The sequence below is a fragment of the Mus musculus genome, chromosome 12, assembly GCF_000001635.26.
Source record: "Mus musculus strain C57BL/6J chromosome 12, GRCm38.p6 C57BL/6J".
In the NCBI taxonomy this organism is placed as follows: domain Eukaryota; kingdom Metazoa; phylum Chordata; class Mammalia; order Rodentia; family Muridae; genus Mus; species Mus musculus.
Window position 1 is genome coordinate 74138784 of NC_000078.6, and position 26511 is coordinate 74165294.

Here is a 26511-nt window from a genome sequence, read left to right on the forward strand (position 1 = left end):
TCAACGGAGGAATGGATACAGAAAATGTGGTACATTTACACAATGGAGTACTATTCGGCTATTAAAAAGAATGATGTCCACACTTCAGTCTTCATTTTTCTTGAGTTTCATGTGTTTAGCAAATTGTATCTTATATCTTGGGTATCCTAGGTTTTGGGCTAATATCCACTTATCAGTGAGTACATATTGTGTGAGTTCCTTTGTGAATGTGTTACCTCACTCAGGATGATGCCCTCCAGGTCCATCCACCCTCCTTAGAAGTGCGAACAAAACACCCATGGAAGGAGTTACAGAGACAAAGTTTGGAGCTGAGACGAAAGGATGGACCATGTAGAGACTGCCATAGCCAGGGATCCACCCCATAATCAGCATCCAAACGCTGACACCATTGCATACACTAGCAAGATTTTATCGAAAGGACCCAGATGTAGCTGTCTCTTGTGAGACTATGCCGGGGCCTAGCAAACACAGAAGTGGATGCTCACAGTCAGCTAATGGATGGATCACAGGGCTCCCAATGGAGGAGCTAGAGAAAGTACCCAAGGAGCTAAAGGGATCTGCAACCCTATAGGTGGAACAACATTATGAACTAACCAGTACCCCGGAGGTCTTGACTTTAGCTGCATATGTATCAAAAGATAGCCTAGTCGGCCATTACTGGAAAGAGAGGCCCGTTGGACATGCAAACTTTATATGCCCCAGTACAGGGGAACGCCAGGGCCAAAAAGGGGGAGTGGGTGGGTAGGGGAGTGGGGGTGGATGGGTATGGGGGACTTTTGGTATAGCATTGGAAATGTAAATGAGCTAAATACCTAATAAAAATGGAAAAAAAAAGAATGATATTTATGAAATTCCTAGGCAAATGGATGGACCTGGAGGGCATCATCCTGAGTGAGGTAACCCAATCACAAAGGAACTCGCACAATATGTACTCACTGATAAGTGGATATTAGCCCAGAAACTTAGAATACCCAAGATACAAGATACAATTTGCTAAACCCATGAAACTCAAGAAGAACGAAGACCAAAGTATGGACACTTTGCCCCTTCTTAGAATTGGGAACAAAACACCCATGGAAGGAGTTACAGAGACAAAGTTTGGAGCTGAGACGAGAGGATGGACCATCTAGAGACTGCCATATCCAGGGATCCATCCCATAATCAGCTTCCAAACGCTGACACCATTGCATACACTAGCAAGATTTTGCTGAAAGGACCCTGATATGGCTGTCTCTTGTGAGACTATGCCAGGGCCTGGCAAATACAGAAGTGGATGCTCACAGTCAGCTATTGGATGGATCACAGGGCCCCCAATGGAGGAGCTAGAGAAAGTACCCAAGGAGCTAAAGGGATCTGCAACCCTATAGGTGGAACAACAATATGAACTAACCAATACCCCCCTCCCCCCTGAGCTCGTGTCTCTAGCTGCATATGAATTAGAAGATGGCCTAGTCGGCCATCAGTGGAAAGAGAGATCCATTGGTCGTGCAAACTTTATATGCCTCAGTACAGGGGAATGCCAGAGCCAAGAAGTGGGAGTGGGGGGGGGGGGCAGTGGGAGAGTGTCGGGGGGATCGTGTGGGGGACTTTTGGGATAGCATTGGGAATGTAAATGAAATAAATACCCAATTAAAAAAAAAGCTGTACATGCTAATGAGGTACTTTTTTTTTTGAGCCAGGACTTCTCTGGAACTCACTTTATAGAGTAGGCTGGCCTTGAACACAGAGATCAACCTACCTTTGCCTCCTGAGGGCTGGAATTAAAGGCATGTGCCACCAATACCTGGCAGGTACTTTCTTTTTAATTTGCAAATTTAGGATTACATATGATTTTTGAAAAGGATGAATTGGATAGTTGTTTGAAAGTTGAGATCTTCTACTTTCCCAAGTCCTCAGTTTTTCTTCTTTGTTTGGAAGCAGGAACTATTCCCTTCATCATTCTCGGGTCACCCTTCCCCACCAGACATGCAAAATAAGACCAGATTTGTTAGCAAGCTAAGCTGCATGGTCTTCTTTCTTCTAATTTCGTTTCCTTGACTTGCAGAATCTGCATATCGGTCTATGAAATGCCTTTTTACTGGGCTGGAAGTATCATATGCTTCCACCAAATATGGGAATTGGAAATAATTGAGACTTGTGAACCTGGAAGAAATACAGCACAGGTTATATCTCATTGTAATGACTACTGACTTGTTTGGGTGACTTTGAGACACCAATTATTGTGACTTGATTTTTGGTCTTGTACAGTGGAAAATTATCAAAGCTTGTTAATAGCTCACATGTGGCTGTCATAGTATGACTAATTGAACCCTGTGTATTTGGTGGGTGAAAATTCCAAAGGAGTCAGTTGAGAGTTGCTGCATGGAGGATACTCATTGCATTCATGTTTATTGGGATGCTGTGTCCAGCAATATGCTGGAACTGAAGTGGCACAGAGGAGCCATTAATCTTTCGAAAATTATGTTTTTAGTGAAGACAGGTAAAACCAAAGAGGCAAATAATTGAAATAATTACAGGTTATTATAAATGGTATAAGCACATAAAATAAAGACTAATTGATGAGATGGAGTTTCATATTAAATGGGATTATAAATATACTTTTTAATGCTGGATAGAATATCTAAAAATTCTGAGCAGGCCAGAGTTGAGTGATGTGTGTGTGTGTGTGTGTGTGTGTGTGTGTGTGTGTGTGTGTGTGTGAGTGTGTGTTTAGGTAGGTGGGAGAGAGTGGCAGGAAGAATGAAAGGAGTTTGATTGGTTTTTAATGAATTATGTGGCTAAGGAACCTGGCAAGTTCTATGTCTTCAGGGTGGGCTGCTTGACTGGAAACCAAGGAAAGACTCAGTGTTATAGTCTTGCCAGAAGGCTGTCGACTGGTAGAGATCTTTCTTCTCCAAGCCTTTGCTAAATTCAAGACTTGAATTGTTCAGCTATGGCTTACCCACAGCAGAAGACAATCTGCTTCACATTAAGTCCATCACTTTGTATATCAGTCTCACACAAAGAGTACCCTTAACAAACACCTGCAATGATCTTTGACCAATATTTTAGCACAGTGGTCCAGTTAACTTGACATACACAATTAACCTTCACAAGAACTTACCTTCTGCGGTTCTGTTCTTATTTCCTCCAGTGAATTTGTCAGAGAGAGGTTGTGAAAAGGTTGCCACTAAAAACCTTTATTAGAAAAATGTTCAGTCATACAGGAAAGTAGAGAGAGAATGGTACACAGACCCATGTGCCTGTCACCCACTGCTCACTCTCAGTAACAGTGATGATTCATTTCTGAATTATACCCTCTGTCTCAAGTTCTTTCTCTCACTTTCCCCAAGAGGCGATGTTCCCTTAAATTCCTCATTCCTTATATCTCCTTTCTCGTAACTTAGAAAGCAGGCTGTACTCATCCAGGCCGTGAACTTGTTCTCCAGCCAGCTGAGTGTAGAGACGAAAGCATGAAATTGGAAGGTTAGGAGGAACCGTGAAACCCTTGACAGATCTGGGCACACTTACAGTTGAGCAGCCCTGCTTCCGAATTATTTACATAAGCATGGTGAGTTACCTTAGAAACAGATTCTTCTTGTGGCATTTGCGCTTCCTCTGTGATGCCGGCTATTAATAAAAGCAAGCCTGAAGCTCTTTATAAGTATGGATCACTGCTGGAAGTGTTTAACAGCCAAGTGTGAGAACTTCCTAAACACACACCACAGTCTCAAAAGCTGCAGATTTCCACCATGGTTTTCCTTGTTATCAATAACTCTATAACATATGGGCTCGTGTGTCTGATGTACAGAATTCCATCTTATTTTTAGCAGAAACCCTGGAGTCCTTTCTGTTTGAAAATGGATATAGCATGGAGTTTCACTATGGTGAGTTCTAGACAGCTCTATATAAGCTCTGATTATGCATATGGACTCACCCCGTGATGTTTGTTGCTTGGCTGATGGTAGCAGCCCAGTCTTACAGTAGACATCAGAGGATGAATAAGAGCCCTGTATTGCACATCTTTTTTGCTAGAGTTAGTGTTCACTTACTAGTTTTAATCAGAAGAGAGCCAGTTACAATAAATTAAAAGGTTTGATTGCCAACATTAAAGAGTAGTACGATTAGAACCATTGTTCTCTCTTTGACATTTCCCGAGAAATCTCACCAGGTTACAGACAGTCTAAAGGACACCACGAGGCCGCTTTAGTTACAGTTGTCACAGGATTTTGGATTTTTGTGATTCTTTTGTCAGCCAGGCAGTAGTGCTCATATGTATTTGAAAAAGGCATATGCTTTAAATCTTTTAAAGGATCATTTATAGGTAGGCGGCAAGGGAAAGGAGTTATTGTTTGAATAGAATAGAGTTAGTAGAAAGGATCAGTGCTCTAGCATGAAGGTGGGTGTCTGGGACTCCACACACTTCACTGTGTGAGGAATTTGTTTTAAAGGGATTATTGAAGTAGCTGGTTTAAAACTCTTATGGCTTGCTTAGCATGACAGATTAAAATAAATGAAAGGGTGTGTCTCTATAGTTACTCATTAAACTATTTACATTCTTCTAAGCCGTGAACAAGGGTCAGAGGCCTTCTTCAATAAAAGTTCTCCTTAGAATGGAAATCCTGTGATTCCAAGTTGGATGATTGAAGTTTAATAACAAGATGACAGATGTTTGAAGTGTGTGTATTTAGAAATTCCAAAAGCATTTTCAATCTGTTTTTTTTTTTTATAATTTTTCTACTCTGGATCTTCTAAACAGGTCTTAAAACTTAAAAACAATGACTATAAGTGGCAGAGGATTCTTGTTTGCTTAAAACCTGCATATACTAGTTTTATTTCACCAGCAAAATCTTGATAGAACATTAATTTACAATTGTCAATCCGTAAAAGTGTAGGGCATTTGATAGGAGAATGGTGGGAGGAACCTACTTTTAAAGTATGAGCACTTTGAATATTTAAATTTTGTTAAATAAATTTGTCAGAGAGAGGTTGTGAAAAGGTTGCCACTAAAAACCTTTATTAGAAAAATGTTCAGTCATACAGGAAAGTAGAGAGAGAATGGTACACAGACCCATGTGCCTGTCACCCACTGCTCACTCTCAGTAACAGTGATGATTCATTTCTGAATTATACCCTCTGTCTCAAGTTCTTTCTCTCACTTTCCCCAAGAGGCGATGCTCCCTTAAATTCCTCATTCCTTATTTCTCCTTTCTTGTAACTTAGAAAGCAGGCTGTACTCATCCAGGCCGTGAACTGGATTGTGTGTGTGTGAACACATTTATGTGTGTGCGCGTGCGTGTGTGTGTGTGTGTGTGTGTGTGTGTGTGTGTGAACAGGCACACATGTACATCTCCATGTATGTAGGCATGTGGGTGTGCGTTCATTTGCACCTATATGTGTATAGGTGGTGCGTGTCTGTGCATATGTGTGTAGTTCAGAGGACAGCCTAACTTTCAGAAGTCAGTTCTCTCCTTCCTACATGTGGGTCCTAGGGACTGAACCGAGGCCTTCAGGTGCCTCTACCAGCTGAGCCCTCTTGCCTGTCCTTACCTTGACTCTTTTCTAGAAAGATCTTCATCTCCATTTGGGGTTTGTTGTTGTTACTTAATTACGAATATTAAAGAAAATCCCTAAAGGCACACACAACTGTGACAAACATAGAAGCCTTATGATTAGTTAGCCAGATTTGAACTACTTGATATTTACTTTCTCCAAATGAAAATAAAAAGCTAGCTAGCTGGGGGGGCCGATTGCTCATGATGTATGCTCTTTGGAATGAGTCCTTTCAGCAGGGAGTGCTTGTTTTAGGTTATGTAAAGAACGTCTTTGATCTTTCTAAGTCACTTTGTTACACTCTGTTCCCTAGACAGTAACACTCATGACAGCTGGACTTCACGCCTCGTTGTTCTAGGTCAGAAACCTTCACAATGCTTGTAGATCGTACTTTTCCTATACTTTGCCTTTGAGGTTAAATTCCTAACTCATATTAGTTCCACTTAGAATTTTCCCATGGAAGCTGGACCTGCTTCAACAGTATATATCCTCTGTGAGATTTTGTTCAGAGTGAAGGCTGACAGGAAGTACCCTTCTCATGTGACACAGGGATTTCTGGTCATTACCTGCTTCTTTGCAGGACGCAGGGAACACTACAGTTCTGTTTGGAACGAGGGGCTAATAGTTAGCTTGTAGATTCTCCTTCCTCCCAGGAAGTGGGCACGAGGCCTGATTGAGTGTGAGTCGGACCATGTGAATGGAAGATCAGAGAACTGTTTGATGCCTTTAGCAAGCCATAACTCTGTGACGTTTTTGTGAGAAACTGGAAGACTTGAAAGAGGAAGAGAGGGAAAAGGCAACTGGCAGGCATTGTGGGAGTAAAATAGAACTATAGCTAGCATTTTATTTTAACTGAATAGATGTAATGATTGTGTGTGTGTATGTGCATATGTACATGTATGTATACTTGTTTTAACTGAATTGATGCAGTGTTTGTATGTGTCTATGTGTATATATACATGTATATGATGTATATTTATAACGTAGTATATGTGTATATTGATATGAGGCCATATGTATAGTTACTTAAGAGACATTTGGCCCTAATATCATACTCAGAAAACAGTGCTTCTCAGTTCTCATGTGGAATTCTCTGCTAGTGGCATGGAGAATGTAAAAGCAGTCTTTAAATGTTCTTTGGGGCCACCTTGTCTAAGCAGACCCGAGAGACATTGTGTACCCCCTGCCTAGCCTACTTCTGTTTGTAACCACAAAGATCCCATTAAGGCTGCTGATTCTGATGGGATCTCAGGGGAATCTGATTATTAATGCTTGCCAGACACAAAAGCATTGACATTGTCATGTTATTAGCGTCACTATCCTAAGAGCCCAGGCATCAAGGACGCCAGGAAACCTAATCTTCATAACTGCTAATGAAGGAGATAAAATGTGTAGCAATAGTCATTTCAGTAATGACCGATTTTACTATCTGCTTGGGTTGAAAGCTCGAATAAACAACTGAGAGGAAACGATGGGAAAAACACCAAATAGTGGTTAGCATTGATTTAGTTTGAGAGTTTCAGTTGATACCCTCATTCAGAGACATGAGGGGGTCCAGGATGGATGAGACTGTAGAACTGTGCCCTTTGACCTTGTAGAACATATATTCAATGGGTTAGCAATTGTGATGGAATAGATTTCTGCTTATGCATGAAAATTTCATTAGATGAAAGATTCATGTTTCCCTCATTGCAAACCTAATGGAAGGAGGTTAAAACCTGTTGTATAATTGTTGGTCATAGAGTGTCTTTCAGACGCAGACCAACATCTGTGTTGTCTATATCAGTGACAATGGGAACGGGGCTCACTGAGACTCTAGGCACAATATGAACATCATCTTCAGAAAACAGCTTGTTCAGCCAACAGTTTGAAAATAGTGTAAAATAAAAAAAACTTATTTGTAGTTTTGATGGCTTCTTGATTAAACAAATCTGATTCATGAAGGATGTTCTGAATACAGTTCATTTTGATCCAAAACTTATTTCTTGACTAGTTGCTATCATTAACTCTATTTGGCAAGTTCCAGAAATTTTAATAAGTTAATTTATCTGTATCATAGATATATTTGACCCAAATGATGTGTTGGGTATCAACAGCAATAACAAACCGAAAGAATGGGGCAGCAGGAAGCTTCCCCAAATTCCGTAGGGATGCTATGTTCATGGACTATCAGGCTGGCTGCTGTGCTTCTACTACTTTGGGGAAGAAATGAGACCCTCCATACAAGTCATCACTGCTTATAGATCTAGGAATGGCACTTAGTACCTCATCTGTTTAGGGATACTTAGCATTGTTTCTTGTTTTAAAATTACTTATTATGGTGCAGGTGATAGAACCCAGCATGCACAGGGATGCATCCCACACTCTACCTGATACCTTGAGGAATATCCCCCATCCTTTCCTAAACCTTTCATAAAAAAAAAAAAACAAAAAAAACAAAAACCCAAAGTAAACAAACACACACACACACACACAAAACAAAACAAGAAAAGAACAAACTTGTTTTTATTTATTACTGTCATGTTTAGGCAGCACTAGTTTTCCACAGAAGTGACTGTTCAGACTATGATTCTGGGTAAGGAGGGTGTATCACGTCTTTCGTTTTTGTAGAAAATATAGGAGTAAGCCCAAGTCCTGAGAAACTCAGTGATGTGACAGGCATAGGATCCCAGTGTCTGCTGTTCTTACTGTGACAGGGCAGTGACTCTCCACACGGTAATGACTGCACAGTCTGTAAGGAGAGGTGCTCTCACAGATTGGCTGTGAATCTGAGAAAGAGCTTTGAGGCTCTAGTTGAAAAAGGTAGTTTTCAAAATCTTAAATCTTTACAAGTGGAAAATATAACAGGCTATAGAAACACAACAAAGGGCTATGTGAACGAAGCACATGAGATACATTTTTGTGTTTCTATAGGTGCCTTAGTTAGGGTTTTTATTGCCGTGGTAAAACACTGTGACCATAAACAACTTTGGTGGGAGGAGTTAGTTTAGCGTAGAAGTTTCAGGTCACATGCCATTGGTGAGGGAAGCTAGGGCAGCAACTCCAATAGGGCAGAATCCTAGGGGCAGGAGCTGATGCAGAGGCCACGGAGGGGTAGGACTGACTGTCATGTTCCCTCATGGCTTTCCCAGGCTTCCCCACGACAGTTAATTTTTTAAATATAAATTGAAAAACAATTTCATAATTTTTGATAATATTTCCCCTCCCCAAATTCCTCTAAGAAAACCCCACCTACATACCTACTCAATTTCATGTTCTACCTCTTACTCATTTTTTAAAAAAAGTAAACAAGACAAAACAAACAACAAGAAACACACCCAAATCCACAAAAACAGAAACCAAAACATATAAGCAGAAGACCAATAAAACAAAGAAAAAAATGTCCAAACAATACAAAATGAGACAAAACTCTACAAAAATACTACTGAGTTTGTTTTGTGTTGGCCAAACACTCCTGGGCATGAAGCCTACCCTGATGTGTGTTAATATACTCAGTGAGATTCCATTGGCGAAAACTAATTTTTCCTTTGCCAGCGGATATCCATTGTAGCTTCCTTAGGTCTGGGTTGGATCTTATTATGTTCACTTCTCTCTCAGTACTGGGACCTCATTTAGCTTGAATCTTTGTGGGTGTCCTTTCTCATGCACCCCAGACTACCTGTCCAGGTGTGGTACCAGCCATGGTAGGCTAGGTCCTCTTGTATCAAACATTAAGAAAATGCTATGCAGGCTGCCTACAGCCTAATCTTAGGGAGGTGTTTTCTCAATTAAGATTCTCTCCTCTCAGAGGACTCTAGCTTGCGTCAAGCTGACAAGAAGCTAGCCAGCACAATAGCGATATGTATTCAATATTCAAAAATATTGATTGCCTGTCCTGTCACCATCAGGTACTCTGCTGCATGCTGATAACACAACAAAGACAAATATCAACCAGCTACCAGACTTCATGGAAATTCTAATTTATTAAAGAAAACAAATGTTAAAAGAAATATATAAGTCACCAGCAAGTGACAATTATATATTATAAAACTATAATGTGTGCTATTAAGAATAAGAAGTACTAATCAATCCTTGAAAATGATCAGTGTTTTCAACCATTAGGGAAATGTAGGTTAAAACTGTGTTAGATGCCACCTTACCCCCAGCAGAATAGCTATTATCAAGAAAATAATTGAAGAAGGCTAGTGAGAATGGGAAAAGAGGGACTCTTACACACTGCTGGTGGGAAAGCGAACTGTGTCATCACTTGTCAAAATGGAGGTTAAAAAAAATACCCTAAGGTAGACCCAGCATATTAGTCAGTTAGACCACTCTTCAATATACACCCAAAGGACTCTAATGTCAGCATACCTCAGAGATACTTGCATGTCCACATTTATTGCTGCATTATTGACAATAGCCAAGAAATGGAGTCAGTTTCTCAACAGCCATCTATTGTGGTTTCTGTCACCATAGGTCACTTTTCCAATGTAGATGCTCTTCAGCAGATATGAATGGATGAAGAAAATGTGGTACACACACACACACACACACACACACACACACACACACACACGTTGGAATTTATTCACCCATAAAGAAAAGCAAAATCGTGGTATTTGCATGAAAATAGATGGGTCTGGAAATAAATCCATTTAAAGAAATAAGCCAAAAGGTGGGGTGGGATGGCAGGATCAGGTATAGGAAGAGACTAGGAAGAGACAGGAGAGAAGTCTAGAGGGTTAGGACAGTGAATAGAAATATGTGGCAGTGTGTGTTTGTTAGGTCATGGGGTGGGGGGAGCACTAGAAAGTTCCAGATTTCAGGAAAGTGAGAGGTTCCCAGGACCCAGTGGGGATGACATTAGTTGAAATACCCAACAGAGGGGAGATAGAACCTGTAGAGACTACCTCTACTAGATAGGCATGGCTCCCAGTTGAGGGATGGGGCTACCCACTCATCTTAAAAAATTTAACCCAGAATTGTTCCCGTCTAAAGGAAATTCAGGGAAAAAAAAAAAACAGAGGCTGAAGGAAAGGCCATCCAGAGACCATCCTACCTTAGGATCCATCCCACTTGCAGACACCAAACCCAGACTTTTGCTGCTGCCAAGAAGGACCTGGTATATCTATCCTATAAAAGACTCTGTCAGCACCTGACTAATACAGATGCAGATACTCACAGCCAATCATCGGACTGAGCCTAGGGACCCCATTGGAAGAGTTAGGGAAGAACTGAAGGAAATGGAGGGGATTGCAACCCCATAGGAAGAACAACAATATCAACTAACCGGATCCTTTAGAGCACCCAGGGACTAACCACCAACCAAAGAGTATTCATGGAGGGATTCATGGCTCTAGCTACATATGTAACAGAGGATGGCCTTATCTGACATTGATGGGAGGGAGGGAGGCCCTTGATCCTGTGGAGGCTTGAAGCCCCAGAGAAGGTTGATGTTAGAGCGGTGAGGCAGGAAGGGAGGGTGGGTGGAAGAGCACCCTCATAGAGGCAAAGGGGAGGGGTAAAGGATGGGAGGATTTTGGAGGGGAAAGCAGGAAGGGAGGCAACATTTTAAATGTAAATAAAGTAACCAATTAAAAGAGAGAGGGAGAGAGAGAGAGAGAGAGAGAGAGAGAGAGAGAGAGAGAGAGAGAGAGAGAGAGAGAGAGAGAGAAAGAAAGAAGCCAGACTCTGAAAGGCTTGTATGGAGTTATAGCTCAGTAGTGGAGCATTGAACTACAGAAAAATAAATACCACATGTTTCCTTCAATACATACATAGAACCTAGATTTAAAATTACATATATGCATGTATATATTTACATATGTGTAGGTCATGTAACTAGATCAAGAAAGAGGAGAATGAGATCTTAAGAGTGGTGGGAAATAGGCTAATGAAATACACATGATTTAAGAGAGCAGAAGGGGGCAACCGTGTAAGAGAAGAAAGAGAACCAGATGGAGGGGAGAGGGGGCACGGGAAAGAGTAGTAGGAGAGAACAAAGTTTATTTTATAAAAGAGGTGCTTTGAGAGAGTATTTCAGGATGGCTTAATTTAGTTTGGGTTCAGGGAGAAGGAAAGGAATTCTGAAAAAGTGTAAACTAAGAACTATAAAGAGATTAGTGGGTGCTTGGGGGGGGGGGAGTTGGGGAATCCTGGAGGCAAGAGAGCTTCAGGGTAAGAGCCGAAGGATTCCAGGAGGTGGTGCAGGTGTAGACAGCAAGTAGACAGAAAAGGGCTGGAGCAGACACACCTTTCAGAGTCCTCTGGAGTAGGCCATGATGGTAAGAATGATGGATGTATTAGTCAGGGTTCTCTAGAACAGAAAGAATGAATAGCTGCAGAAAGGATGCATTAGAAAAGTTTACAGGCTGTGAACCAACTAGTGCATTGGTGGCTGCATATCAACAGAAGGTCCAAGAATCCAGTGTTCAGTCTACTCTATGTCTCAGGTGTATATCTGGATATCTCAGCTTGTCTTCAGTATACCCCAGAATCCTGAAGAAGTAAGTTCTAATGCCAGGAAAAGAATGGACTTGCCAGCGAGTGTGAGGACAACAGCTTCCTTCCTCCATGCTCTTTCCATAGGCTGCCAGCGGGTGTGGTCCAGATTAAAGGTAGACCTTCCCACCTCAAAAATCTAGATTAAAACTGTATCTCCCCACCTCAAAAGTTCTGGATTACAAATGGTGTTTCCTACTTTGAATGGTTTAATTAAGAAACAATCCCTCAGAGGTGTACTCAGCTGCTTGGGTTTTAATTAGTTCCAAGTTGACAACCAAGAATAGCCATCACTATGGGACATCAGTTTAAATGCTAAGCAGTCTCATCAGGCATGCATCTTGGAAAAGTATTAGTATTCATTCAGGGGAAGGATGGTTAAGTGGATGCAGGGAGGGTCCTGAAGAGGCTGCTAAGTGGAATGGGTGGGAGTCAAGGTGACTTGATTTCAGCTGATACCTGTGTTGGGACAAAGAGTAATAAATTCAAGATGGAAGAATGAGTGAACCTTGGTGGCCAATCATAAATATGGCAGCAGTTGTCGAATGATGAAAGGCTCCTGTGTATTATGATAACAACCCTGTGAACTACAAGGAAATACAATTTCATATCTTTTAGACAAAGTAATAAGCTGTATAAAGCAATGGGATTCTGAGTTGTCATCTCTCTTTCTCTCTAGCCACACTTTTATAGGGATGGCTACTTCTACAGTTAACAAATATGAAACGCTGACATTCTGAGTTTTGCTTAGTCTGTCTCAAGAGGGTTGCAAGTACCATAGTTCCATTATTTTCTCCTTATTTTTGAGCCTAGTGTATTTTCAAGTGCCACAGATGTTTTTCTTCTCTTGGGATAAGATCAACAGTCTCGGTATCTTTATCTGGGAGTTTCGCCTGTTAATTTTTTTTCTTTTCTTAATCTTATCACATTAGTTATCAATTGTCTTGTACCACATTATGGATGCTATTTGAAATTCCTGACTCTTCTTCACTGGGGTCTTGTTGATGTAGGAGCCAATGGTCTTGGGATGTGGGTGCCACGCTGATGGAGGAGAGGCCATGCTGAGTACTTGAAATGGACTTTATCATTTTAAATTTTATTTTAGGCGTTTATGTATATGGATATTGTGTGTGTGTGTGTGGGGGGGTGTGGGTGTGGGTGTGTGTACACCACAAGTGTGTCTGGTGACAGCAGAGGTCAGAAGTCAGAGGAGTGTCAGATTCTCTGGAACTGGAGTTGCAGATGGTTGTGAGCCACCATGTGGGTGCAGGGAATCAGACCAGGCCCTCAGGAAGAGCAGCCAGTGATCTTAAAAAGTGAGTCATTTTACCCTCAGGTTTTATTGTTAAAAGGTAAATATTAATTAAATCCATTAGCCATCCTTAAGATCTTATTATATGTGTTTGAAAATGGGTTTCTGCCCAAGAGCAGCAACAGGCTCTTTAGAAAATTGCTGCTGAGGCTGAGTTTCATAATCCCCCCAGAACCACCGAGGACCTTGCCGGTTTGTGTTACAACCAGTGTGTATTCATGGAGTGTATTTAAGTTTCTTTAACTATAATAGATACTCAGAAGTACTCAATGGGCTCATGAAATCTGAGTATGTAAGAAGTGCCATCACTCCAATGGCACAAATCTTGAGCAGCTTCACAGTTTGGTTGAACTAAGTCTAATTTCTTTTACATTGTCCTGCTCAGACACACACAAAGACGTTTATTTGTTCTGTCAAGCTTAGAAGTGGATTTAGATGGGAGTCTTATATGACTTAGAAAGCAATGGAAGATATTCTTACTTTATTACACTTATTTTGGAAAATTAGTTGCAACGGTTTTCATGTTTTAAATGATTTCCATTAGTGAAATAGGCTAAATAGGAATGGGATGAGCTCAGCCCTCCAGGTCAGGAGCTGGTGAGGTGGCTCAGCAGGTAAAGGGGCTTGCTGGCAAGTCTGATGGCCTGCATTTGATCCCTGGAACTAAGTTCTGGAAGGATAAAACAGACTACTGTAGGTTGTCCTCTGACCTCCACAGTGCCCTGCCCCCTAAAGTGTATAAACAAACAATGGAAAAGAACCTCTAACCTCCAAGACAGACAAACATCACTTTGAACCCAACATTTGCCATTTCCTAGGAGAATAGTCTTACTTTTGATATTTTATTTTATTTAATTTATTATTGGATATTTTCTTTATTTACATTTCAAATGTTATCCCCTTTCCCAGTTTCAGCCCCCTGCCATGGGAACCCCCTTATCCCATCCCCCACTTCTATGAGGGTGTTCCCCACCCACCCACCTACTCCCACCTCCCTGCCCTCGAATTCCCCTACACTGGGGCCTCGAGCCTTCACAGGACCACGGGCCTCTCCTCCCATTGATGTCCAGCAAGGCCATCCTCTGCTACATATACAACTGGAGCCATGGGTCCTTCCAAGTGTACTCCTTGGTTGGTGGTTTAGTTCCTGGGAGCTCTTGGGATGGGGATGCTGGCTGGTTGATATGGTTGTTCTTCCTATGGGGTTGCAAACCCCTTAGCTCCTCAGTCCTTCCTCTAACTCCTTCATTGGGGACCCCATGCTCAGTCCAATGGTTGGCTGTGCACATCCACTTCTTGTGGCAGAGCCTCTCAGGAGACAGCTGTATCAGGCTCCTGTCAGCATGTTCTTCCTAGCATCCACAATAGTGCCTGGGTTTGGTGATTGTATGTGGGGTGGATCGATCCCCAGGTGGGGCAATCTCTGGATGGTGTTTCCTTCAGTCTCTGCTTTGCACTTTGTCTCCATATTTGCTCCCACGAGTATTTTGTTCCCCTTTATAAGGACTGAAGCATCCATACTTTGGTCTTCCTTCTTGAACTTCATGTGGTCTGTGATTTGTATCTTGGGTATTCTGAGCTTTTGGGCTAATATCCACTTATCAGTGAGTGCATACCATGTCTGCTCTTTTGTGATTGGGATACCTCACTCAGGATGATATTTTCTAGTTCCATCCATTTGCCTAAGAATTTTATGAAGTCATTGTTTTTAATAGCAGAGTAATACTCCATTGTGTAAATGCAACACATTTTCTTTATCCATTCCTCTGTTGAAGGACGTCTGGGTTGTTCCCAGCTTCTGGCCATTAGAAATAAGACTGCTATGAACATACTGGAACATGTGTCCTTGTTATATGTGGGAGCATCTTCTGGGTATATGCCCAGGAGTGGTATAGCTAGGTCCTCGGGTAATACTATGTCCAATTTTCTGAGGAACTGCCAGACTGATTTTCAGAGTGGTTGTACCAGCTTGCAATCCCACCAACAATGGAAGAGTGTTCCTCTTTCTCTATCACTTGTCTTTTATGAAGGTTTAGAATAGTTTTCAATTCAACAGGAGAGAATCGGAATGCCATTTCTGTTCTTTAATCCAGATAATTAATGCCAGAGCAAGGCACAGACCCTTTCTGAGCCTCAGTGTTTTCATCTGTAAAAGGGGAAAGTTGTTGTTTTTTATATAAGTTTTTATTTATGTAAGTTTTCAAAAATATTGTAAATAACACGTTAGATAAATACTCATATCTAAGATATTAACATACCAGAAGTATTATAAGGGTTTAATCTATTTTTACCATGTAAACCATCCCAAAATTTAGCATAATGAATGCCTGATATTAAGTGCCTGTTACACATTGGATGCTTTCTATGTGCTTTAAAAACATGCGTAATATAATTTACTGGATGACTTTTAATATAGGGAGTTGTGATCTCTGATTTATGAATGAGAACATACTGGTACCCATGTGCATGTTTATGATTTGCAATAACTGAGGGGTGGATCCAAGGCAACCTTGCTTTACAACAACTGTAAAACATTCTCTCTCTCTTTCTCTCTCTCTCTCTCTTTCTCTTGCCCTCTCTCTCTCTCTCTCTCTCCCTCCCTCCCTCCCTCCCTCCCTCCTTCCCTCCTCCTTTTCTTTCTGATTCATTTTTCTCATCATCAACTGGCGAATATATATTCTAATTATAGGGAAGTTCTCATTTTGATTTTTATCCACTGTTGTCCTTCCTTTCCCTGCTCCAAAGACAATGGTCAAGGCGGGTCCAAGGTCCTGCAATGACAGTGTGGCTATGTTGTTTCCACATTACTGCATAATGACTCCCTGATGGCCCTACTATTTGCTGTGTGTGTACGTGTATGTTTTGTATGAGTGTGTTTGCCTGTGTGCACTCGTGAGTGTGGGTACCCATAATGCTTCTGTAGGGTAAAGGTCAACATGAAACGTTCTACCTCCATTGCTTTTTACCTTACTCTTGGAAACAGGGTCCCTCACCAAACTTGGATTCATCAGTTTGATTAGGCAGACCAGCAAGTAAGTCCTTGGGATCTTCTTGTCTTTCTCTCCTCAGCTCTGGGTTTACAAGTATGTGTTGCTATGCATGGCAATCTGGTGGGTACTGAACTCATGACCTCCTGCTTGTGCGGCAAGCTCTTTACTGACTAAGCCATGTCTCCTGCCCCAGTAGTCCATTTTTACATTTGTGAAGATGCCAACACACTTTGGACAAATGTTTCAGTAAGTATTTCATTTCAATGGCATGTATTTCTACCCACATAACAAATTTGCTTTTGAAAGAAAACACCTGTGGATGCTTCCGAATCCCGTGAAAGATGGATGGCAGCCCATTCTGTAGTTCTTATTTCCACGGCATGCATTATTCATCTTCCAGACCTTCTTAGGCAATTCAAGATGACTTTCTCCATCAGCCTTGATAATGGTCGACTTAATTAGCTTCAAGGCCAGTGTGTCAATAATAAATAACTGACATTTTTGTAGACAAGGGAAGTTTTCTGACAGCTGCCTGTGAAGAGACACTCGAATAAATCCAGCATTCCTGACTTTTTCCTTAGATTGTCCTATGAATCATGCTGAATAGTGAGAAGAGGTTTTCCCGAGGTGATTTAGCTTTCAAACTGCTGAACATCCATGTGTGGTAGAAGGCAGATTTGTACACGATTTTGATGTAGGATTTGGTTACCTGGAAACTGTACTACTGGAAGCATTTTCTTGTCTTTTAGAATGTAGCTTATTGCATCCTATCCTCCCGGTGCTCATAAACCTTTACCCTGACACAGGCATGCACACTTCCTACTATATATTTTGATGGTTTTCTATAAATGCGTGTTCCTTAGATTATAACTCTTCCTGCCCCCTGTAAGAAGCTGTCATTACAAGAAAATGAAGTCAGAAAGATTTAACTGACAGCCTTTATAGGTTCACAAGCATTTTTGTTTTCTGTATACAGTTGTCTTTGGTAGAGATTTTAAAAATATTTTAGAAAGCACAGAACTCAATAATTTCATAGTTTTCTTGTATGGAAACATAATTCTGTTGTTTCCTGCTTAGTAATTTTCTATTTGAAATGATCATAGTTCCCTTAACCTCTGTTACAATTAAAGCAGAATTCTAATCAAAGTTAAGATTTTTGTTTTCAAAAGGGACTCCTTGGAAATCCACCAATGGCTTTCCTTTTCTTTGTATTTATCAATTGCTACTATGTCTTTCTTAGATTTCTAGATTATTCCAAGTACTTTTAGAGGTAACAAACCTTTCTAGCCCCCCTCCAAGAAGAACTCATGTGTTTTACACACTTACTCAGATACACACATACATTTCTGTTTTTTAATTTCATATTTCTCATAATGATAAACCACCAATAACAATTTTAAACCAGTATTGAGCCTTTTCAAGCCTTCTCAAGACTTCTAATCCGAGGATCTGGATAGAATCTTTGTTTGTTTCTTGTTTTCATTTGTTTGTTTCCTGATTAATATTAACTGTCAACTTGTGTCAACTCAGTACAGCCTAGAAAGACCTGAAAAAGAAGTCTTGAGTAACTGTCTTTATCTTATTGGTTTATGGGATAGTCTGCGAGGTATTATCTTGACTGATAATTGGTCTAGGAAGCATTAGCCCAGCATGAGCAGGGCCATTCACTGGGCAGGTGGTTCTGAGCTTTACAAGGAAGCTAGCCGAGCATGAGCCAGGAAACAGAAATCTTCAGGTTTTGCTTCAGGTTCCTACCTCGAGTTCTGGTATGACTTCCTTCCATAATGGGTTATTACCTGGAAGTTTAAAGTTTAAGCCAAATCAACTCTTTTCTGTTTTCTACCCAAGTTACTTTTAGATAGGGTGTTTTTTATTTTTTTAAAATCATAGTAACATTCTCTCTCTCTCTCTCTCTCTCTCTCTCTCTCTCTCTCTCTCTCTCTCTCTCTCACAGACACACACACACACACACACACACACACCCATACCACCAGAAGCCATGCCATCTCACTAGCTATAAAAGAGTATTCCAAGAATTTCATAAATTCATTGTTTTTAATAGCTGAGTAGTACTCCATTGTGTAAATGTATCACATTTTCTGTATCCATTCCTCTTTTGAGGGACATCTGGGTTCTTTCCAGCTTCTGGTTATTATAAATAAGGCTGCTATGAACATAGTGGAGCATGTGTTCTTATTACCAGTTGGAACATCTTCTGGGTATATGCCCAGGAGAGGTATTGCGGGATCCTCTGGTAGTACTATGTCCAATTTTCTGAGGAACCGCCAGACTGACTTCCAGAGTGGTTGTACAAGCTTGCAATCCCACCAGCAATGGAGGAGTGTTCTTTTTTCTCCACATCCTCGCCAGCATCTGCTGTCACCTGAATTTTTGATCTTAGCCATTCTGACTGGTGTGAGGTGGAATAGTGAGGTAACCCAGTCACAAAAGAAGTCACTTGATATGCACTCACTGATAAGTGGATATTAGCCCAGAAACATAGAATACCCAAGATACAATTTGCAAAACACAAGAAAATCAAGAAGAGGGGAAGACCAATGGGTGGATACTTCATTCCTCCTTAGAATAGGGACTAAAATACCCATGAAAGGAGTTACAGAGACAAAGTTTGGACCTAAGGCAAAAGGATGGACTATCCAGAGACTACCCCACCTGGGAATCCATCCCATAATCAGCCACCAAACCCAGACACTATTGCATATGCCAGCAAGATTTTGCTGAAGGGACCCTGATATAGCTGTCTCATATGAGGCTATTCCAGTGCCTGGCAAATAAAGAAGTGGATGCTCACAGTCATTTATAAGATGGAACACAGGGCCCCCAATGGAGGAGCTAGAGAATGCACCCAAGGAGCTGAAGGGGTCTGCATCCCTATAGGTGAAACAACAATATGAACTAACCAGTACCCCGAGAGCTCGTGTCTCTAGCTGCATATGTAGCAGAAGATGGCCTAGTTGGCCATCATTGGGAAGAGAGGTCCATTGGTATTGCAAACTTTATATGCCCCAGTACAGGGGAGCCCCAGGGCCAAGAAGTGGGATTGGGTGGGTAGGGGAGCAGGGTGGGGGGAGGGTATAGGGAAATTCCAGGATAGCATTTGAAATGTAAATAAAGAAAACGTCTAATAAAAAAAAGAAGAAAAAAAAAGAAGAAGAAGAAGAAAGTATTCCAAAGAACAAAACTGTAAGTACAGATTTGTATTGCCCTTGGTGTGCCCTCTCAGTCAAATGGACATTTACTTAAACAGCTCCATGGCTTCTCTGTACTTCTGTACTGCTATCCTTTGGCTTTAAGTTAATTCAGTATGAGCAGTACTTAGTATTGCCACCTAAGTAATGTTCTGTGTCCAGTCACAGGTGCTGTTCCTTCTTCGCTGTTCTAGGATATACATTCTAGACATCCTGTCTCCCCTCTATAGGTAGAGATTTGGTTTCTCTTTCATTGCTTTGAGATAATGTGATAGTGAATATTAACAAAGATTCAGAACTCATCACTGAAAAGGCACTTTTATTCTTTTCAATATATCCAGCCTGAGCTACTATGCTCTTTCACCCACCTGGTATGTTCTTGAATTTTAGAGAAGAAAGGAACTGATAGTGTAAGGGAATTCCACTTTATAGATGATAAATGACAGAATCAAGACTATTTGCTTTAAACATTTTCATTAGTACCTTCATCCACCTGCCCATCTACCTATCCATCCATTCACCCAGCAACCCACCACCTATCTATTCATCCATCTACCCATATGCATATCTATCTATCTATCTATCTATCTATCTATCTATCTATCTATCTATCTATCTATCTATCTATCTATCTATCTACCCATCCATCAAATTCGCCCATCCACCCGTTTATCTATGTATCCATCCATCCATCCATCCATCCATCCATCCATCAATCATGTTCAGAACTCCTTCCTGCTTCACGTGGGTTCTGAAGCTGTAACCTATAAAAATATTTCCCAAACTCATGAAGTACTAACCCATCAGAAGAATATTAACAAATAAATGCAACTTTATAACATAAAGTCATATTCTAAGTGCTCTGAGATCACGTCTGGGGTTGTAGATGAAGACTTAGCAGATGAAGAAAAGATGTTAGAGTTTCAATGCAAAATTGAGGCAGGTTAGATGTGAAGACATCATGGGGAAAACAAAAGTCAGGAAGAATCAAGGTAATTTGTGAAAATATTCAGAGTATCCATGTGACCAGTATATAGGATCTCACAGTGAGGGACGATAGGGAATGGCTGAGTCCTCACTCTGGCAGTTTGTTTGGGGTCATTCCATGCTCAATTGGACATTCTGTTAGAATGAAAGGTGAAACTGTATGCATTTTAAGGACAGGAGTAAGTGACTAAAGCCATTGATTTCTCCAAGAGGCCTTCCAGTTCTCAAACGCCCCAAAGCACTATTGCTTAGGCAAAATACTTTCTGGGTCAGATGTAAAAGAAATGAAGTCATCTCAGCAGCAAAAGCAACCCAAAATGGTGGGTTGTTAAATTGGGTGGAACAAATGCTTACAGGAAAGTGTACTACATGGGAAATTTGTGGAATAACACCATTGAAGAGCTTCATCACAGAGCTTTGAGTAGGTTTTTATTTCCCAATGTTAACAAAATCATTGTGTAAGTAATTTTTACTGAGCACTGTTCCATGCATGATTCTAGTGAGACTTGTGAATTTATTGACTAGTGATTTGCTTACAGTGTTTTTCAATACATGTCTAGGCACAGAGATAGAAAAAACAAAACAGATGGCCTTCGTTCTCTGTGTAGCCTCCGTTCTAGGGTCGGAGAGGCAGTAATGCCAAATGAAGGCCAACCTGTGAGGGACAGAGGGGTTGATGGAAGCTGGGAAAGACAAGAGACTGAGTGATGTGAGTCAGTGACCTGAGAGAAGAGGATTATGGGATGGTTCCCAAAATGAAGGCTGATGGGAGATTGATTAGAAGGAATGGAAGGAGAGGGGGTTGAAGAGAGAGATTCACAGTCATGAGGTCCTGTGACCCAAGAGGTGATTTCCCACAGCAAAGTGACATACTGGCTTTGAAATAACTGAATTCAAGATTTTGGTGGCACATTAATGTGTAGCAATATAGCTATTTGCTCACATCAGTTTTTTGTTGTTGTTGCTTTTTGATTTTTAAAAATCGATCTTTAGTATGGGGTTTGGCCTTCTGGGGAAGATAACAAAAACATAGAGGTCTTAGCCAGGCTCAGTTTTGCAGCTAGCCTAGACCTTTCTGTGTTCTGTTATTTTATTAGATGACTCAGAACTACCAAAGCTTGCAGGACACTGACTTGAATCTGTGAGAAGAGTAAGGAAAGAGTGAGCTAAAGACTAGAGGTGCGTATTTTGGGTTTATAAAAGTTTAAAATTAAAACAGAGTTGAAGCTGGGGTGTAGTTTATCAGCCATGCTTCCTGGACTGCAGAGGCCCTGGCTTTGGTCCCTAGTACCATATAGACAAACTGCAATGGTACATATCTATAATCCTAGCACTCAGGATATAAAGGTTTAAAGGACCATAATTTCAAGGTCATCTTTGGCTATTTTGCAAGTTGAAGATCAGCCCAGGATACATGAAACCATCTCAAACCAATCGACCATACAATAGGCCAACTTAGTGGAAGAATAAGAATCTCAAGAAACCAAAACCAACCAAAGAAACAAAAGTAGGGCTGGGTCAGCCACCCTAGCAGGTAAGTATAAATGGGAATGAGAAGAAGCAATGGAACACTGAGTGTTTGCAAAGACACTGTTAGAGGAAGATAAGCACTACAAAGTGACACATGAATTATTCAGTTTAAGAGGAGAATGCAGAGAGTCCCGTTCCTCTTTAGCTGAAATGCAAGTTCCTCAAGGACAGAGGCCTCAGGGTTACCTATGCTTGGCATTATGCCCAGTACTTAATAGGTACTTAGTCAGTATTTGTTATTTTGTTTACTGAGCGAATCAATGCACGTATGAGTCACTAACAAGGCATTTTTAAGAGAATATAAGCAGTTGTACTAAAGGCTAAGATCAAGAGGGTTAAAGCTTCAGGAATGGAGTGATTCTGGGGTGGGGTGGGGGATGTTGCTATCATAGAAACAACTAATAACACTGGGATAGCAATGGGATACCTGTATCTATGCATATATGTGAATCTGCCTAGGCGTGTGTTTGCATATGACTGTAAAAACAAGAGAATAGGCATATTCTCTTTGACCATTACAGTGCCGTGCTGTTTTATGGATGCCAAGGATCTACTTCTTTCAGACTATGAATCTTATAGAATGTTTTAGAAGTCATACAAGTTGCAGAGGGCTAACTTAAGGAGATAGGGACACAGACAAAGGCAGAAGATACCAAGGAAGCTGTGTTATCCATTTTGCCATGCACACATTTTTCAGTGATTTCTCCCCAAGAATAGACACTATTTCTAGAGATTGCATAAAACTGTAAAACTCTATTTTTAAGATTTGTTGGAAGCTTTTAAATTCCAGACACCTATTTCCTTTGAGAGGATAAACCTTTGTGTCTCACAACAGAGATGCCTGGTCGTTGGCTCTCTGGGGTCTGCATGTTTGTGCACGGAATCTCCAGTTTTTCTTGCATTTTGAAGTGCCAGGCCTAACTGGCTGATCCCGTGGGTTCCTTTACACTTCTCACATTGTTAAGGCGGTCAGTGGGGAGTGGACTTCTTTCAGTCCACGTGACTAGAATCCATTATTGTGAATGGAAGTTGTGCATGAGTGTGAGGAGGTGTACAAACGTGGGTAGAACCCACATTTAGATTTACAACGTTGTTCGTATTTAGCCATCATTGGAGTTCAGTATCATCTTCCTCTGTCCCCCAAATGCTGCTTGACATGATTTACAGGTATCTGGTGACGAGCCTGCACTTGTGACTTTAACAGGTATAAGCATGTCTTTCCTCTGTTTCAGCTGAGAAGTGTTGAGAGTGAAATGGTCCCAGCCATTAAGAGACCACCCTGTCAAACACGCTTGCTCTGTTCCCTGCAAAGACCTACTCCATAGACCTTGGTGCAAGAGCCAGCATGCAGCCTGGTTTTACTTACTGCCAACGGTGCTTACGTACTGCACATGTTTTCTTTATGTATATATTAATAAAGTTTTGCCTGTTATAAAAAAGAGACCTCCAGTTAGATTTCTCATCGTGCTTGTTCTATATTTCACATAAGTTCAGAGTTCAGGAGGAACGGAACAAGTGGACTCTGCAGACACGAGGTATTTGATCATGGTGTTGACCATGGCATCTCAGGATGTCCAGAACTTCTTCCAGCCTTTGTCTTCCTGGCTTTCCCGAGTTTATGAAGCTCTCCAGCAAGCCGGGGATGCATTATCTGCTTCACTGGTCCTTCTTAGCAAACACGATTCGGCATTGAGTGATAAGCCAGAGCAGGACTTAGATGCTGCCCAGATTCAGCAAACCTACTTGGAAGATGAAGAACAGGACCACGATGGCAGTCCAGAGGAGGCAAGCTCCCTGTTTCTTGAAGAGGACCATTTCTCACTCTCTAATAGTGATCTGCAGGACTCCGTCCAAACGGCAAGCCCCACGCTTGGTCAGCAAGCCGAAGACTCAAGCTCTGTAATACCCCCGTGGCCCAGTAAGATCCCAGGGGCCCCGAAGCCCCAGCCTGTGCTTTCTTCGATCGCCGAGGAAGACCATCACTCTGAGAGGCAGAGATGTGGCCGTCAGCATGGCTCTGGCACTTTAGAAAAGGTTAATGGAAGAAAGCAAGGTAAGCTGGTTAGTACCATTGTTTCTGTGCTCTCTAGATGGCTTGTAGAGCTCCACTTTGATTTGTTTTTAAGTATTGATTTTAAGCATTGATTTTACCTTTTCTTTGCTACTTACATATCCCCACAATCCTGGCTTCTGATTGAGAGATACAATCCACAGGAATATTTTTGTTCTGTGAAGCCTTACAAGATCCATGTTTGGGCTCCATCTTTCAAAATAATAGTTCTGAGCAAGTGAAAAGCTTAAAATGAATCTGAGGGTTCTGTTTGAGAAGTCCCTGTGCACATGCCATGGTTTTTAAAATATCTTTTAAAATGTTCTTTCCCCTACCCCCTTCCCTCTAGGTTAGGAATTTCTAGATGTTACTATATTATTCAGCGTGAAATCCTGTGCAAACAGCCATACTTGTTGCAGAATTTGTAGTTGATAACACTCCAAGAATACTTCTCACAGCGTCTGACTGGGATGGGATGTGAGATGCCAGTAGATGGGAGATCTTTGAAATAGGATGCTTTCATTTGCTTTTACCCTAGAATGCTAAGGACATAGTTAATAAGAATTGCCCATGACATTAATTTTGTCAGAACTGAGCACAGAGCAGGGCTTTAATAAAAGCACCATGGTATAATACAAATGTAATTAACTCTGGGAAAGATATGGGCATATGTTTCAGCATAAATTTTCCATGGCTGTAATCTTTTAACATGTAGAGTAGTCCCAGAGAGAGAGGCAAATAGTAGGCTGAGGTGAGGGGGTGGGATGTGTGTGTCATGTGTGTATGCACATAGTCCATACATATTAGTAAATTATTCATACCCATACATAGTCATTAATTCCATTCTTGTTGGAGGAAGCCAACATTTCTAGGATACCATATTGTCTCTCTATTTTCAATGAGTCTTCCTAGTGTCGCCTTTTAGGTAAAGGTCTTACCAGACGCATGGGATCTTGGTGGATAAGGAAACAATATATCTTATTCTTTTTTACAGCAACCTTTTCTCTCTCTGCATGAGCACGTGTGAGTGTGGATTATTATGTGCATATGTGCTTGTGCATGCGAAGAAGTCCAGACACTGAATGCCTTCCTCAATTGCTCTCCACGCTCTTTGAAACAGGGTCTCTCACTGAACCTGGAGCTTGTCTCTTCAGCTAGACATCAGCAAATCCGGTTACTGTCGGCCCCAGTGCTAGGGTTAGAAATGCACACCTAACCCAGCTTCTTACACAGGTTCTGGGAATCCAGACTCAGGCCATCATGTTTCCATAGCAAGCAATTTAATGGCTAAGTCCTGTCCCCACCCCATAAAATGCTTTCTTAATTCTTACTGAATGAAATTCTGGAATGAGTTGGTGAAATCAGGCAGGCAAATATCCTTTCTCAAGCAATAACTACAAAGGACCACTGCTTTGAGTCTTTTAAAGTTATTTGTTATATAGTTGGTAGAATTTTAGATTCCAGTTAGAATTTTATTCTGATTTTAGAGAGTTCTTGCCCAATTTGAACTGGGCAGTGATTTTTTTTTTTTTTTGGTTAACTTACTTTCTTTCTTTCTTTCTTTCTTTCTTTCTTTCTTTCTTTCTTTCTTTCTTCCTTCCTTCCTTTCTCTCTCTCTCTCTCTCTCTCTCTCTCTCTCTCTCTCTCTCTCTCTCTCTCTCTCTTTTGGTTTTTCGGGACAGGGTTTCTCTGTATAGCCTTGGCTGTCCTAGAACTCACTTTGTAGATCAGGCTGGCCTCAAACTCAGAAATCTGCCTGTCTCTGCCTCCCAAGTGCTGGGATTAAAGGCGTATGCCACCACTGCCTGGCTTGGTTAATTTTCATAACCACAAAATATGGACTCAAACATTAATTAAGCCAAACCTTTAAGTCAGACGACAGAGGCTATGTTGTAGCTTCCTGTTTGTACCTGCTGTGGTGAGTGCCACCTTAGCTATGACAGGGTAGGACTCAGCAGAAGGAGAACAAATCTCTCTGAGGTAGAGCTGCTCTTAGTATTGTTGCAGAACATTGCCTACGCTCCACCACTGGAAAGACTCAGAGTTTATGTGTTCTGATCTTAGAATACACTTTTTCTTTATTCCCTATTAGAAACATGATTTACACAAGATGAAATTTACCTTAGCCTATCTACTACTATTTTGTTACTATTTAGAGTATCTTGTAACCACTGCCTCAAGTAAGGTACAGAACAGTTTCATTATCTCAGAGAATTCCTGGACTTCTTTCTGTAGGCAATCCTCACATCTACAGTCACATCGCGGTGAACATGAGTTGATACATTTTCTCTATCACTATATGTGCACCCACATAGTCCATACACATTAGTAGATTATTCATATCCAGACAAAGTCATTAATTCTCTTCTTGATGGAGGGAGCCAACATTTCTACAGTACCATATTGATACCATAGGATACC

The 26511-nt window shown here is 41.1% G+C and overlaps 1 protein-coding gene and 1 long non-coding RNA gene across 12 annotated transcripts in view; both read left to right on the plus strand.

The window, feature by feature from the left end:
* Syt16 (synaptotagmin XVI) overlaps window positions 1-26511 on the plus strand; it is a 270293-nt gene that overhangs the window by 141160 nt on the left and 102622 nt on the right. For 3 of the 11 annotated variants that reach the window (NM_001364281.1, NM_001364282.1, XM_017315058.1), the window contains exon 3: window positions 23273-24093. The exons of 4 other annotated variants lie outside the window; for them this stretch is intronic. In NM_001364281.1, coding sequence (NP_001351210.1) covers window positions 23586-24093 — 508 coding nt within the window. In that variant the 5' untranslated portion in view covers window positions 23273-23585. Of the gene's footprint in view, window positions 1-16393; window positions 16561-21607; window positions 21690-23272; window positions 24094-26511 lie in introns of all 11 variants that reach the window. 4 more of the 11 variants (XM_006515838.4, XM_030246703.1, XM_030246702.1 and 1 more) reach the window with 2 other exon arrangements.
* Window positions 1753-7980, plus strand: Gm40889. Its single transcript, XR_872824.1, has 2 exons — window positions 1753-3151; window positions 4968-7980. It is a non-coding gene; the product is annotated as a predicted gene, 40889 (long non-coding RNA).